This window comes from Monodelphis domestica, chromosome 5 (assembly GCF_027887165.1).
Source record: "Monodelphis domestica isolate mMonDom1 chromosome 5, mMonDom1.pri, whole genome shotgun sequence".
Taxonomy (NCBI): domain Eukaryota; kingdom Metazoa; phylum Chordata; class Mammalia; order Didelphimorphia; family Didelphidae; genus Monodelphis; species Monodelphis domestica.
Window position 1 is genome coordinate 58,921,678 of NC_077231.1, and position 15,673 is coordinate 58,937,350.

Below are 15,673 nucleotides of genomic sequence, written 5' to 3' on the forward strand. Positions count from 1 at the left end.
GAGCCACTTAATTGCCACAAAGGTATGATTTTACTACAAGTCTAGACATTATACTGTTGGGTCTCAAATTTACTGATTTTATAACTTAATATTCTTAAAAACTGAGGACCCTCCCCTCCACAAAGAACCTTTGTTTAAATGGGTTATAGCATCTCTAATAATCAGAGAGATGCAAATCAAAACAACTCTGAGGTACCACCTCACACCTAGAAGATTGGCTAACATGACAGCAAAGGAAAGTAATGAATGCTGGAGGGGATGTGGCAAAGTAGGGACATTAATTCATTGCTGGTAGGGTTGTGAATTGATCCAACCATTCTGGAGGGCAATTTGGAACTCTGTCCAAAGGGCACTAAAAACTGTCTGTCCTTTGATCCAGCCATAGCACTGCTGAGTTTGTACCCCAAAGAGATAAGGAAAAAGACTTGTACAAGAATATTCATAGCTGCGCTCTTTGTGGTGGCCAAAATGAGGGGATGCCCTTCAATTGGAGAATGGCTGAACAAATTGTGGTATATGTTGGTGATGGAATACTGTTGTGCTAAAAGGAATAATAAAGTGGAGGAATTCCATGGGAACTAGAACAACCTCCAGGAACTGATGCAGAGCAAAAGGAGCAGAACCAGAACATTGTACACAGAAAGGGATACACTGTGGTACAATTGAATGTAATGGATTTCTCTACTAACAGAAATGCAATGATCCAGAACAATTTGGAGGGATTTATGAGAAAGATGCTATCCACATCCAGAGAAAGAACTGTGGGAATAGAAACACAGAAGGAAAAACTTGCTTGATCGCATAGGTCGAGGGGATATGGTTGAGGATATAGACTCTAAATGATCACCCTAATGCAATTATCAATAATATGGAAATAAGTCTTGATCAATGATACATGTAAAACCCAGTGGAATTGTGTGCCAGCTACAGTAAGTGGTGGAGGTAGGGGAGGGAAAGAACATGATTCTGGTAACCAAAGGAAAATATTCTAAATTGACTAAATAAAATTTTAAAATAAAACAAAAATAAAAATTTAAAAATGGGCTATGGCTATCCATATTTACTCTATTAAAAATTAAATTTAGTATTATCATAAAAAATAGCTTTGACCTCAAAGACTCCCTAAAAAAGTCTCAGCGATCCCCAGCGGTATCCAGATGATACTCTGAGAATTGTTGTTCAGTTAAAAACAAAGTAAAAGGGGGCAGCTGGGTAGCTCAGTGGATTGAGAGCCAGGCCTAGAGACGGGAGGTCCTAGGTTCAAATTTGGCCTCAGACACTTCCCAGCTGTGTGACCCTGGGCAAGTCACTTGACCCCCATTGCCTAGACCTACCTACTCTTCTGCCTTGGAGCCAATACACAGTATTGACTCCAAGACAGAAAGCAAGGGTTTTTGAAAAAAACAAAAACAAACAACAACAACAACAACAACAACAACAACAAAGTAAAAGCAGCCCATTGCCTGGGTAATCTCAGCCAAGACCCCCCATCTGTAAAATGAAGAGGGGGGGGTGACTATATGAACTCTAAAGTGGCTCTCAGCTTAAATTCTATTGTCCTGTGATGCTGGTCCCTCTGTGGTACACAGACAAGGACAAACCAAACTGGGTTCACTTTTCAGTAGCAATTCGGAAAAAGGATGTTAGGAGAACATTTGCCTTAGTTATAAAGATCTGTTTGGGCTCCATGAGCTACATGTAAATTAATTATCAGGTGATGGTCAGCATAAATGGAGGCTCCCTGATGTGCCTGTATAGAATTGCTTGTTGCTCTGCAGTGTTAACAGTCTAGGTGTGTGCACCATCAGCCACTGAGTGGAAGGGATATAATTCCAACCATTTGGATAATAAATAATCAAAAGGGGTTACTGGCAGTCACTAAGGTTATTGTTGGAATGAAGCAAGTATGTAGACAATCAACCAATATCGGGGTCTCTACTTGCCTCCAAATGCAGATCTACAAATCTAAATGTGGATTTGTCATGTTGAGAACTCTGTAATAAACTAAATGAACAAATGTGACAACAACAGAAATAGAGAATAAAGTCCTTGAGAGCAGCAATTGCCTTATTCCATCTCTGGCTTCCTACTGTTTTTCTCATCTAGTTAATGAGGAAGTTAGATGGCCCTGGAGGTTCCTTCTATCTCTACATCTACGATCCTATGACCTTTCTAAGCCTCTGAACCAGGTGAGTTTTCTCATCTGCAAAATGAGGAGGCTTGGCTAAATAGTTCCTAAGGTCCCTTCCAGCTTTATCTCTGATCTTAGTATATTTCTGAGTCTCAATCTCATGTGTCTGCAAAACATGGCAGGTAAGGCAATATGGCCACGGAGCACCCCCTTACATCTCTAAATCTATGAACCTTGGCTACCAGATAGAAGGGGAGAAAATATTACACTGAGTTCAAATCCAGCCTCAAATGCTTACTGCCTGGGTGACCCTAGGCAAGTCACTTGATCTGCCTACCTCAGTTTTCTGATTAGTAAAATGGGGGTTATAATAGCAGTACCTTCCTCAAAATATTATAGTGAAGATGAAATGAAATAGTACAAGAGAGTGCACTAAAATTATATAGGTACAAAACACTTTTGTAAGCCTCAGAGCTAAATAGATTTTTAGCTAATGTTATTATTACCTTATAATTCATATGGGGGGGGGGGTTGTTTTTGTTTTTTTTAAACCCTACCTTCCATCTTGGAGTCAATACTGTGAGTAGTGGTAAGGGCTAGGCAATGGGGGTTAAGTGACTTCCCCAGAGTCACACAGCTGGGAAGTGTCTGAGGCCAGATTTGAACCTAGGCCTGGCTCTCAATCCACTGAGCTACCCAGCTGCCCCACTTTATAATTAGTATTGAGGCTCTATTGTGTTCTCAGCACTGTAGGAGGTGGATATGAAAGGAGAAGGCTAGCTCCTGCCCTAGGGAGACAGGTCCAACATGTAATAAACTGGGGGAAAGCAATAAAAGCCAGTGTGTGGTTACCTGTTTATTGCAATTGATAGTTGAATGATCTGCATGCCCAATGAGTTTTAAAGCAAGACCACTTGATAAAGGAGAGTGGAAGAGACCATGAGTCCAAGTTCAGATCCAGAAATGAATTTTTTTTAAATCAGTTTAGCAGTTTATGCAAGCTAAGCAAGTTCATGAGAGACTGATTTTTAAAACAGGATGTGCTTATTAATTTAAAAGGGGACACAGAAATGGCCTGAGAAACCAATCTCATACTGCCAGATTATCAGGGCAGGATATTGCCTCAGAGGGGATAAATTCTGCTCAAGAGACCAAAATATCAAAATAAGAAGATTTCTTAGTAATCTTAGAATTAGAACAAAGGGAAATGGATGTCCTTAAGGGATATTTCCATTAAGCTCAAGTACATTAATGAATGAATTTCTGTACTCTAGAAGTTTCTGTCTAAAATACTGATTTTTTAAAATCATACCATGCTTAGTATTGGGAAACCCTTTCCAATTCTTAATCTACAACTCTTCTTTTTTAAATATTTTTGATCAGTGAGTAAACATCTGCCATTTTACTTCCCTTTAACAAACATGCTACAATTTCCATGGGTTCCCCCTTACTTTAAGTGTTCAGGAAAAAGAAGGAAGGAAACAAGCATTTATTAAGTGCCTACTGTGTGCCGGGCAGGGGAGCAGAGGTGGTGAAGTGATGAGTCCCAGGCTCTTCCTGAGTTCAAATCTGCCCTCACACATTTATAGCTATGCAACACTTAAGCTTATTTGCCTTAGTTTCTTCTGTCAAATGAGCTGGAGAAGGAAATGGCAAACTACTCCAGTACCTTTGTCAAGAAAATAATGGGGTCATGAAGAGTGAAACACAACTGAAATGACTAAAAAACATTTGCGAGGCACTGTGCTAAATGCCTTACAAATATTATCCAATTCAATCCTCATAATAACCAAGGCAAGTAGGACTACTACGATCACCATGTTATAGTTAAAGGAATTGCAGTTGAAAGAAATTAAGTGACTTGGTCAGTCACATAGCTAGTGAGCATCTGGGGCTTGATTTGAACTCAGGTCTGTTAACTGGAGGTACAATGCTCAATCCACTGAGCCACCCACTGTGACTAGGTTGAATGATAATTTTCCAGTTCCTTGTAGCTGGGATTTTGATGAGTGGGAGGTAAGGTCCCTCCCAACTCTCAAATTCCATTATTCTGTCCTTGGGCAAGAGTTCAAAAGAATCATAGACTTAAAACTAGAAGTCGCTCCTATCCAACTCTTTCTTTTTATAGATGATGAAATCAGTTCCAGTTAAATGACATATTTAAAGTTTACAGAATCAGAGGCAGAAATTGAACTCAGATTCTTTGATCCCCAAAGCCAAGACTTTTTCTACCTAGTATTTTATCAACATTCTCATTTTGTTATTCTAATTGATATCACTGCTTAAAATATACCAACTAAGCATTTTGAAGACCAACATTTAATCAATGGGATTTTCCCCCCTTTTAGACTTTAGTATTACTGGCTTCTCTCTTTGAAATGAGGTCATTTGGGTCTTTGGTTTGTTTTTCTCCCAAAAAAACAAATTAGTAAATCATTTAAGGGCTCTAGTAAAAATCTGCAAAATGGTCTGTGTTTAGAGGAATGGTAGCTATGAGGATGGGGTACTAAGGTCAGGATAATGATCCCCAGGAGACTAACACTGAAAACAACAATGGGGTGGGGACCTGGGAGGAGGGGATGGGTGAAGATGGCACTACAATTACATTACATAACTCTGCTTTGTCACTTCAAGAGTCCTTACTGAATTGAAAATTGGGAGCAGCAAGTGACAAGTTTGCCTAGAGACCCAACTTCTTTTGAAAAGGAGACTCCCACCAGAAACAATACCTTGGTAAGACACCCAAAAAGAAGGCTTCATTTTAGCCTTCAAGGAGAACAACCAAGGGATGATTGCTGAATTTCCTAGGTGCCACTTGAAAAGCAAAACAATATCCCAGCATGGAAATGGCTACTTACAAAATGCCTGCCCCAACCACAGATATCACCAACTACATCTTGGGATATGTGGTTCAAATTTATGAGAAGGGGAGAGGATATGGGGGAAAGAAAAAGAAAAAATGAAAAATCTCCACCTTTCATATCTACCCATAATCCTAACCTTGCTTCCTTCCCCAGCCAAAAAAAAATCCTTTAACGAGCAACAGAATATAATGTTTCGTCTCTTATTTCCTGGCCCACCTTGGGCCCAAAAGCAGCACGCTCCCTCGGAGAGGTATATGGAGTATGACTAATCCACTGATGGAATGTAATCTGTCTAATCAAGAGTGACTATGCCATCACCTGGTACATTTATCCCAATGCTCCAACCAATCCTCAGGTTTTCTCTTCTTAATTCTAGTAATGTTTTAGCAGCAAGTTTAAGTGTCTTTTACCAGGAAAATAACCTTTGTTCTTCTGGCACTTTGTCTAATTGTTTTATGTTGTCTATATATGCTTTTATAGGGAGAGGAACTAAGGCAATTCATTCAAAATGAATCTCTAACATCAAAGGAAAAAAATTGAAGGGACTAGACTCTGGTTTCATTCTTCTCTAGCCAGTAACCTTAGTGTCTCTGTCTGTATCTTAACTCTCCTATTCACAGGTCCAATTTTCTCCGGCTCTGAATCATTAATAGTTTCTCTCCTGACTCATCACATAGAAAGGTAGACAGTCTGGAAAATAATGGCCATACCAAAAGGTGTTGTCGTGGGGTTTTTTTGTTTTTTTTTAATCTATTTGGATTTATAGAGCCTACTAAGGAGCACTGATGCCACAACAGCTTGGAAAACATGAGCTGAAATCTTACCATCTCTACGTGCCTGAGTTCTAGCTTCTCCTTCAGCATTTTGACTCGGGACTGAGCACTTTCTAGAAAAATAGGTAGCTTATTTTGCAGAAAATAAAGAGCCTAAGTAATAAAAAAGGAAAACAAGGATTTGCTTCATACTCTATAGAAACAAAAAGAGAAGGAAATAAGCCCTCATCCAACAAATAAGGATTACAGGATGGGGATGGGAAGAAAGTTAATATTGTTGGTAAAAATGAAAGTTGGAGCTTTTTCTTTTTCTCCTCCATATCCTTCTGTCTACAGGCTCTCCCCCTCTCATTTATCATAAATGGGCATCTCTCAGAGACAGCTAGGAGTCTGGAAAATTGTGTTCAAGTCTTGACCCATACTGGCTGTGCAACTGAGCAAATCACTCAAATTCTCACTGCTCTAAGCAACTCTGGGGCTAACAATTAGAGAGAAGGAGCTGGCCTGAATTGGTAGAGAGAGACTTTCCTTACTTGGGAGTGCCCTAAGTAATGAAATCTCAAGTTCAGTCCTTAGCTAGGATATGGCAATAGTTCATTCCCCAAGGCCATAGGTAAGATAAAGCCTCAATCTTTTATTTCTTTCCTAAAAATAAGAGGTTCTTCAATATTTTGGTCTCCAAATCCCTTCATATCTTTAAAAATTAATGAGGACCCAGGGGCAACTAGATAGCATAGTGGATAGTATTCCAGGCCTGGAGTATACAGGTCCTGAGTTCAAATCTGCACTTAGGTATTTCTTAACCAGGTGTCAAGAAACCCCAATAGCCTAGCCCTTACATCAATTTTTGGCCATGGAACTCATTTCATTCTAAGAAAGGAAGTTATTTTAAAAAATATAACAAGGACCCCAAACAGCTTTTGTGGGTTTTATCAAGTCTAATAATTACTATATCAGAAACTAAAAGTGTTAAGTTTTTAAAATATTTAGTAATTTGTTTAAAAATAAATTCTTATGTTAATACAAACATTTTTTTAACCCTGCATTGGTTCCAAGGCAGAAGAGTAGTAAGGACTAGGCAATGGGGGTTAAGTGACTTGCCCAGGGTCACACAGCTGGGAAGTGTCTGAGGCCAGAGTTGAACCTAGGACCTCCCCTCTCTAGGCCTGGCTCTCAATCCACTGAGCTACCCAGCTGCCCCCTGGGCAAATAGCATCTTAACATTGTTATGAAAATAGTTGTGACCTCAGAGACCTCAGGGGGTTCAAGGACCATAGCTATGGAGAAAAAATTCCTTTTACCAGTGAAAGTGGGTACAATTATAGTCTTAGAGAGTTGCTCAGAGCACAGATAGATCAGTCACTTTGTCCAGATGTTACAGTCAGTATATGTGAGGATTCTTAACCCACTAAGCCAAATTGCCTAAATATGATTTAGTCTTTAGTCTCATTTACTAATTACTGTCTTATTCTGTAGCTTCACTGTCTTTTTTTCCTCATTCAGCTCTTTATAATCAATCAAAAAGTATTTATTAAACAAGTACATATAAAGAATAAAACTACCCCTGCTCATCAAAGAATGTCCATTCTGATGGTGGAGATAACAAGGATGTATAAAAACCTGTACTTAATAATCATATCATATTGCTTGGCTTTTCAAGGAATGGAGGAGGGTTGGGGAAGAAAGAGATAATTTAGAAGGCAACTTTTAAAAAGTGAATGTCAACAATTTTTTAATGTGCTTGGGAAATACTTAACAAAATACATGAAAGAAAAAAATCATATATACAAAAACATAAAGTTAGTAAATACAAATATATACAAAGTGGTCAAATACTAGATAGTTTTTGAAGATGGGCATTAACAGTTGGGGTGGGAGTGATCAAGGAAGACTTCATACAAAAGGTAACCCATCTTAATGAGAGGGATCCTGAGGCTGAGGTTAAGGTAGGAGTGCGTTCCAGAAATGGGGAGGGGGGGGGGCGAGCCAGTACAAAGACCTAGAAAAGGAAAGCAGAATATCCTGCATGAGAAAAAGAAAAAAGGCTAGGGTCTTGGCTGGATCATAAGAGAAAAGAAGAGTAATGTCCAACAAGGCTGCAAAAATAGGCTGGGTCCAGTAAAAGCTGTAAGGAGCCTTAAAAACCCGAAAGTTAGGGGGGTTTATATTTTACTTAAGCAGCATAAGACAGCCACTGGAATTGGTTGGGGGGGGGGGGGACAAATAGTCAGATGTGTGTTTAAGAAAAATTATTTTGGCAGGAGACTTGAGGCAATGAGACCAACTAGGAAGCTCTTGCAAGAATCAGGGTGAAAGTGATTTTGGGAAAGAGATGCTATGATAGTAGAAATAAACAAGATTTGGCAACTGATTAGCTATATGGGGAGAATTCAATTGTAGGCGTTAGAGTTTAAGATGTTTCTGTGCTATTCTGTTTGAAATATCCAGAAGGCAATTGAGACTGAAATGAGACTGGAGCTCAGGGAAGGAAACTGGAGCTGGACATGGAGATGTAGATCTAGGAATCATCTGTCCAGAGATAATAGTTAAACCAAGAGAGCTATTGAGGTTAGAGAAAAAGGTTCAAGACACAATCTTCGGGAACCTTCAATTTGGGAGATCATGATGGGGGCAGTAAAGTTGACTGGGAAGTAATAGTCTATAGATAAGAAGGAAATCAAAACTGGCCTCAAGGTAGTTCCTAGCTGTGTAACCCTGGCAAAATCATTTAACACCCTCCTACAGCCCCCCACCATTGCCTACCCCTTACAGGTCTTCTGCCTTAGAACCAGTGCACAGTACTGATTCTAAGATGCAAAGTATGAGCTTTTTTAAAAAGGGAGGAAATAGGGGGCAGCTGGGTAGCACAGTGGATTAAGAACCAGTCCTAGAGACGGGAGGTCCTAGGTTCAAATCTGGCTTCAGCCACTTCCCAGCTGTGTGACCCTGGGCAAGTCACTTGACCCCCATTGCCTAGCCCTTACCACTCTTCTGCCTTGGAGCCAATACACAGTATTGACTCCAAGACAGAAGGTAAGGGTTTAAAAAAAAAAAGGGAGGAAATAAAGTAGGGGAGAGTACTGTCACCAAAAACTCAGAGAAGAAAAGGTGTCTAGGAAGAGGTAATCAGCAGTGTCAGATGGAGCTGAAGGGAGAAAGAAGGATTAGGATGGAGAGCTGGCAAATAAGAGAATATTAGTAATTCAAGGGAGAGCAACTTCAATTAAGTGATGAGGCCAGAGGCACTACAAAGAGTGGAGAGAGCAGAGGAAATGGAGAAAGTGAGTATTGACAGCTTTTCCCAAGGTGTTTAGCTGAAAAAGAGAGGAAAGATACAAAATGATGGGTTGAGGGGATGATGGGGTCTAGTGAAGGTTTTTTAAGGGGAGGGAGGAGATAGGCATGTTTGAAAACATCATGAAGGAACCAGATGATTGAGAAATCGAAGGTTCCAGATAACTGGTGAGGGTGAGGATCAAACTGGCATTAACAAAAAGGTTTAAGAAAGAAAAGGGTTCTTAGCTGTGGGGCTTGAAGAAAGACTGACTCAAATAGCTTCCCTGGGCAGTGAAATATAAATCTGTCTAATCTGATCTAGATCCTCCAAATCATTTCTGATTAAAACCTTAAAAGGGTCATACCGAGGTTTAGAAACTAAAAAGATACTGAGAAACTAAGGGCACTAAATCTCATTTCTCCTCACACCTGTGAGCTGGCTTTCCCTTCTCTACAAGTGCCCAAGAGACAGAAGAACTGGGTTCTAGTCTCTGATCTACTACTAACAACTGGGCACTGGACAGGACACAATCTATTTGAAGTTCAGTATCCTCACCTATAAACAATGGGCTTAAATTAGATTACCTCTAAAGCTGACTTAGTTCTAAGGACCAAAAATCCTACAATATTCTGGAGGCTGTAAAATAATTTCATAAAGGAAGAATAGAGTTACATTATTAAATCAAGAACCAGTTCAAATACCAGCTCTGCTGCTTATTACTGGTAACAGTAGGCAAACCTCAACCTCTTTGTACCTTGGATTCCCAATCTGTAAACTGAGGGGATTGGGCCTCTTTTCCCTTTTAAAACAATGACCCTATGAACTTGCCTTTCTCCTTCTCAGATGCCCAACATGGCAACAGCTATATGTCAAAGAGGACTAAGACATCTGCTTGTTTAAATCTTTTATTTTCTTTCAAACATAAAAAGGCCCTCCATATGCCTTTCAAAGCCCAATATTATTTCTCCCACCCCATAACTCACAACATATATTATCTCTATGGCTCACTTGGCAAAAAGTCATGTACCTCACTGTGATGCTTCTTTGTATCCCTGGTAGCTTTTCATAAGTTTAATCATTGTTTATCAACTTCTCCCACTCCCAAAAGTTAGGACCCTGGAGAGTCCTCTGTATCCTTCCTGTATCACTTAGATTTCAAATTTTTTTACAATGGTGGAAGAGGGAAGGAGTGCTTTTTACAAATGACTTAATAAGGAAGTATTACAAACTTAACAATACTGTTAATGTCGACAGGAGGGAAAGGGAGAGGAGATCCAGAAGTCAACTAGTAGAGTATATCTCTAGTAGAGTATCAACTTCTAGTAAAGAAATGCCTTCCTCTAAAGCATGGCAGCTCTGAAACTCAAGTCATTGAGTTGCCTGGGAGCACGGAGAAGTTAGGTGACTTTGGTCACAAACCCATTACATGTTAAAGACCAGGGGACAACCCTCATCTTAACTCTTCAGGAAGTTTTCTATTCACTAGGCTTCAATGACTCTTCCCAGGGTACCTCCCTACATACATACACAAATACATATGTGTGTGTATATTGTGAATTTTAAAAGTCTCCATCTTGGTCTAGCAATGGAGACTTTTAAAATTCACAATATACACATGCACACAAAAATATATACACACCTGATTTTCATAAACAAGTTGAAAAATGATAAATTATAACATTATCAAAAACCAAATGAACAACAACAAAAGGTAGTCTTCATTCCTTTGATTGTTTCAGTTATTTTAAATTGTGTCTGACTCTTCATGACCCCTTTTGAGGTTTTCTTGGTAGAGATACTGGAGTGGTTTGCCATTTCCTTCTCCAGTTCATTTTACAGATGAGGAAACTGAGGCAAACAAAAATAAGTGATCTCCTGTTTAATGTGTCCATGGTCACACATCTAGTAAATGTCTGAGGCCAGATTTGAACCCAGGAAGATGAATCTTCATGTCTCCAGGCCCTGTGCTTCACCACCTAACTCTAGCCCTCAATCCTAACAGACCTTTGCCCTAATCACCAGGTAATAAGTAACATTACTTTCTGGCTTATCAGCTGAACATGAGATTTTCCCATAATAGGCGCTTAATAAATGTTTGCCTAATTAACTGTCTTCATCTGCCTACAACCTTCCAGTTATATTCAGCTATCTTGTAAGCAGCAAACCAAGATAGGAGAAGAATCATTAGATTCTTCTAATAGATTCTTCTAATTAGATTCTTCTAGATAGGTGTGTCACCAATCAGGCCCAAACTAAATGCTGATTTAATCAATTACTGATGAGAAGTTGGTCTTAGTCTGATAGGCAACTAAATCTATTTTGGAATCTTAATCCAACTGATCTTGCTGATTTATAAAGCTTCAACTTGAAAATTAAGGTGAGGGCATAGATATTTTAATGCCTAGAGAACAAACTCAAGAAACTCTGCCCAAGTCCAATGGAATGTTCCAGACCAAAACTTAACAAGGCAAACTAAGGAGAATGAGAATGCATCTTCCAAGGGCAACAACCTAATTCAGTCCAAACATGTCACCTGAAAAGTTTTTAAACTCTCAAGATTGAACACGAAAAAATATATATTTCTAAAAAGCAAACCCTATGAATTTTGGGAAGTGTTCAAGGCCTGTGCCTGCTAATTAGGCACTGTCTGAAAAAAAAAACAACAACACATTATGATGTTGTTCTTGTTGGGCCATATTGTATGTAAAAGACAGAGCCCATGGTTACCACTGAAAGAAGGCAGCCTTCAATTCCTTATTCAATAAAACAGGGATCAAATTCCACAGACAAAAATGGTACCCTGGGTTGTTTGTTTTTAGAAGAAGATTAAATTTGGGAGTTAGCAACACCCAAACGGAAAACATTCCACAGTATTTAGATTCAATTGTACTTGGGAGTCATCTACATTCCCAGCACTACATTCTCCAGCTAAGGGCATGGGTATTAACAAAAGATGTTTCCCAAGATCTCACGTGATTCACCCCTATTTGTTTCCCCCATTAAACATTGCTCTTCATATAAAAAGAATGGTGCTAGAGGAAATTATTTCAGAAGAAACAAATATCAAAAATCAAAAAATAAAAGCTAATATTAGCCAAGATACAGTAGTTTGGCTCAAGTCTCTCAGAAAGATGAAAAGTGAAGAAAGTCTGAAAATGAAGCAGGCCATTTTCATTTGAATCATCAACTCCCCTTTATGAAAATAAAGTCAAGGAATGTAGTTTTCCGCAAGCCTTTTGTCTTCAGTTTCCCAACAATCTTTATATTTTTAACTCAAAAAAAGAAACCCTCCAAATTTGATTACCATTCTTATGAATTCCTTTTAAAGTAATTTAATGAATACCAGATCTTTTTGTGCAAGTAGCAGACCACAGTGGACAGTTTCATTGACTGATAAAAATATCTTTCTCTCTCCAAACACACAGAGAACTGCTCCATTTTTTCACTTGAGGAATTCCTATGAGATTCAGAACTGAGGTTTGCTCAGCCCTCTACCTTCATTCACCACTAATGGAATTCCCCCAAAGTGCAATTGACAAAGTACTAAATCCTCAACATAGCTGGATAGTGAATGTCTAAGTGAACAAAATACCAAAAAGGGGCAGGAGTAAACAGTGGAAAATATGATCCCAGAGATAAAGGGAGGAAAGACGAGGCTCCATGGGTGAATTTCAGACCCAAGTAGTTTAAATTCACCCCCCCGCCCCCATTCCCCGAAGGGGAGAGCCAAGCATAGACCATGGAGACAGATCAGACAAAACTTTTTCTCCCACTTCTCCAATGGGAAGGTGCCTGATGCTTCCTGCTTGTCAGAGTCTTGGGGGGGGGGGGGGGGGGGACAAAACACAACCTCCAAATATTCGCCCTAAACCTACCATGAATGTTTTCCAGTTAGTCAGTCTCAAGCAAATGTTTTATTAAAAATTGCATTTTTTTAAAAGCCACCTTTTAGTAAGCAAAATCTGGGGCTATCGCCTTAAACCTTTTATTCTAAAAGTGATCCTCTTTAATGGCACTAAAGTCACTGCTTTGCCTCCAGATGGCTGTGGACCGTACATGGGGAGGAGGTGGGAGGGGAGAGATAGAAACTAGAAATTCAAACAAAACTTCTCTTAACAGCAGCGGCAGGCACCAGAGCCAAGCCAGAGCAGGAAAGAGGTTGGGTTTCTACCAAAGTGTAGAAAGATCTCGGGTCAGCGAGATTATCTTGTGAGTGCCCCCAAACACGTGTTTCAAGGTTTCTGGAAACTTAAAACAACTCAAAGATGCAATTTACTCTCCGGTGCACACCTCTCTCTCCCTCCCAAAGCCCAAGAAAGTAGAGAGGAGAGAAGGGAGAGGAAGAAGGGAGAAAACTTTGGCCGGAGAACTCCCAAGAGGGGGAGAGGGAGAGAGGGAGGGAGGGAGCCTGTGAAACCTGAGGAAGCCCTGGACGCTTCCTTTTCACCCCGGCTCACCTCGGCTGCAGGAATATTCACGACTCCCGTGGATCGCCTCTTCTCCCGCAGCTTCCTCTTTTCGATCTGGCCCTTGCCTTTCCTGGCACTGGGGCCCGAGCTCTTCCCTTTCTCCTTGGCACTGTCCCGGTCCTCCCCATCGCCCAAGGCCGGCTGTCCCCCGGGATCCGCGCCGGCTCGGCTCCCTGAGGGGGGGCAGTGAGATGAAGGGGGCGCCGCTGGAGCTGCCCCAGCGACCGAGCCACAGGGGGGATCCTCCTCGGCTCTCCGGGGGCCTGAGGGGGTTCGGATCAGGACTGCGCCAGCGCCACAAGTAGAGGAGAGGGTGCAAATGATGCCCCCGGGGGCGGGGGCAGCAGGTGCCGGCGCGCTGGGGGGGTGGTTGTTGTTGAGCTCGTTGGCCAGTGTACCAACCGAGGCGGTGGGAGCCCCCAGCGTCCCAGCTAGGAGCTTGGCGACCCCCTCACTACCCACTCCTCCTCCTCCCCCAATGCCCGCAGGGATAGCGGCCGGGCCCGGGGGATTTTGCTTGGCTCTCATCTTCTCCCTCTTCGCCTTCCATTCCTCCAGGAAGTCTGTGGTGGTGGTGGTAGTGGTGGTGGTAGTGGTGGTGCCGCTGCCGCCGCCGCCGCCGCTGCAGGTCCGGTAGCCACCAGTCGCCATATTCCCAGAGGGGACGGGTAAGCCCCTCTCCCCCCAGAGCCCACCCCCAGTCCTCGGCACCGCACCTCCTCCTTTTCCTCCTCCTCCCAGTCCCAGCAGCGGCACTCCCCTCCTTCCCGCGGCTGTGGTACAGAGCGCCAACCAGGTCCGGGGAGATCTAGAGGGGACGACCCCCGGGCGGGGGCGACTGCACCACTCCCCCTGTAGGAAGAAACACAAAAGGGGAGGGGGCGAGAAAAGGGGCAAGAGGTGAGGGAAGGGATGGCCGGCCCCATAACACTCCCCCGACCCTCCAACACACTGCCCCCCATGATTGCACACAACACCCCCACGGCTGACCACGGGAGCCAGCCCCCCCATACACACACCAGGGAGAACAACCTCCCAATTCCCAAATATAACGAGTGCCTCTCTACCTCCCACAACTTTCAGCGATCCCCTCCATATGGGACGCGTCCTCAAAAATGGGGAGGGGGCTTCTCCAGAGGGGAGTCTTCATTAACTTTGGGAAGATTTTGTCGGGAGTTGGGTGGGGAGGAAGGGTAGTTTAGCTTAGCCTTCCCTTTCCAAGGTGCTCAAGCCCCGGGCTAGTTAGGCTCCTCTCAATTAGGCAAACCTGCTAGGGAGCTGGGGGTGAGTGGGGAGAGGAAATGCACCTCCACCTGCCAGTCGATCACACTATTCACCCGAAATTCAGGAGTCCCTTCCCAAAAAGAAATCCTCACCCTCCCGCCCGGCTGGGGATAGGGGCACCGAGCCCTGTCCACGCCTTTCCCAGCGGGAGGCGGGAACCTGTCTGGACGCCTGAACTCCTGGGTCCTACCACAGGGAGGGAGGGGACAGTGCGCACCCCCCCCCCATACACACACACACACTCCTAGGGCCCTTTCGAGCCCCCCAGGAGGTGTCAGGCATTAGAGCCCACTTACCACGCGCGCGAGAGTAGGAGCGGCGCTGGCACAGATCTTGCAGCCCCAGGTGAGCGCGCGGCAGCCCCGACAGCGGCGTGCGACTGCTGCCCGCCTCGCCCCTAGCTGCCTGCCCGCCTCTGGAGTCCCGGAAGAAGCGGCGGCAAACTCTTTTTCCCTGAGTTCCCTGTTCCCCCGAGGGACTGAGCCGAGAGGACCCGAAGCGTCGGCGGAAAGGACCGAGGCGGATCTCGCTGGGGAGAGGAGGGAGGAAGGAGGGAGGTAAGGGTGGGGGCTGAAATCGGAGGGAGGACGCCTAGCCTGAACTGATTGGCTTGTGGCGGCCGCCCCGCCTTCTGGCCCTCTCTCTTAGCTCCTCCTCCCCCGGTGGGGCTCAGGTGCGAGGCGCTGGAGACCTAGGTGTTTCCCTGCCTACTTCCCTGCGTGTCTCCGCCCTGCAGACTCCTCTGCCCTTCTCTCTTTGCACTAAAAACCTTTGGAGAGGGAAGGGGAAATGGTGCTGTAGCAGGTAGGCACACCTTTCCTGCTCCAGTATTTTGGGGAGTGTGGAAAGCTAAATTCCTTCTCTTCTCCTTCTCA

At 43.0% G+C, this 15,673-nt stretch overlaps 1 protein-coding gene across 1 annotated transcript in view; it reads right to left on the reverse strand.

Moving 5' to 3' along the window:
• The window catches only part of PAWR (pro-apoptotic WT1 regulator), a 144,064-nt gene extending 128,710 nt beyond the window's left edge, over positions 1-15,354 (reverse strand). Inside the window, exons 1-2 of the mRNA XM_007503099.2 lie at positions 15,095-15,354; positions 13,503-14,366 (exon numbers count right to left, since the gene is read on the reverse strand). Of these exons, the coding sequence (XP_007503161.1) occupies positions 13,503-14,165 (663 nt within the window). The 5' untranslated portion in view covers positions 14,166-14,366; positions 15,095-15,354. The remainder of the gene's footprint in view (positions 1-13,502; positions 14,367-15,094) is intronic.
• Positions 15,355-15,673: the final 319 nt, after the last annotated feature.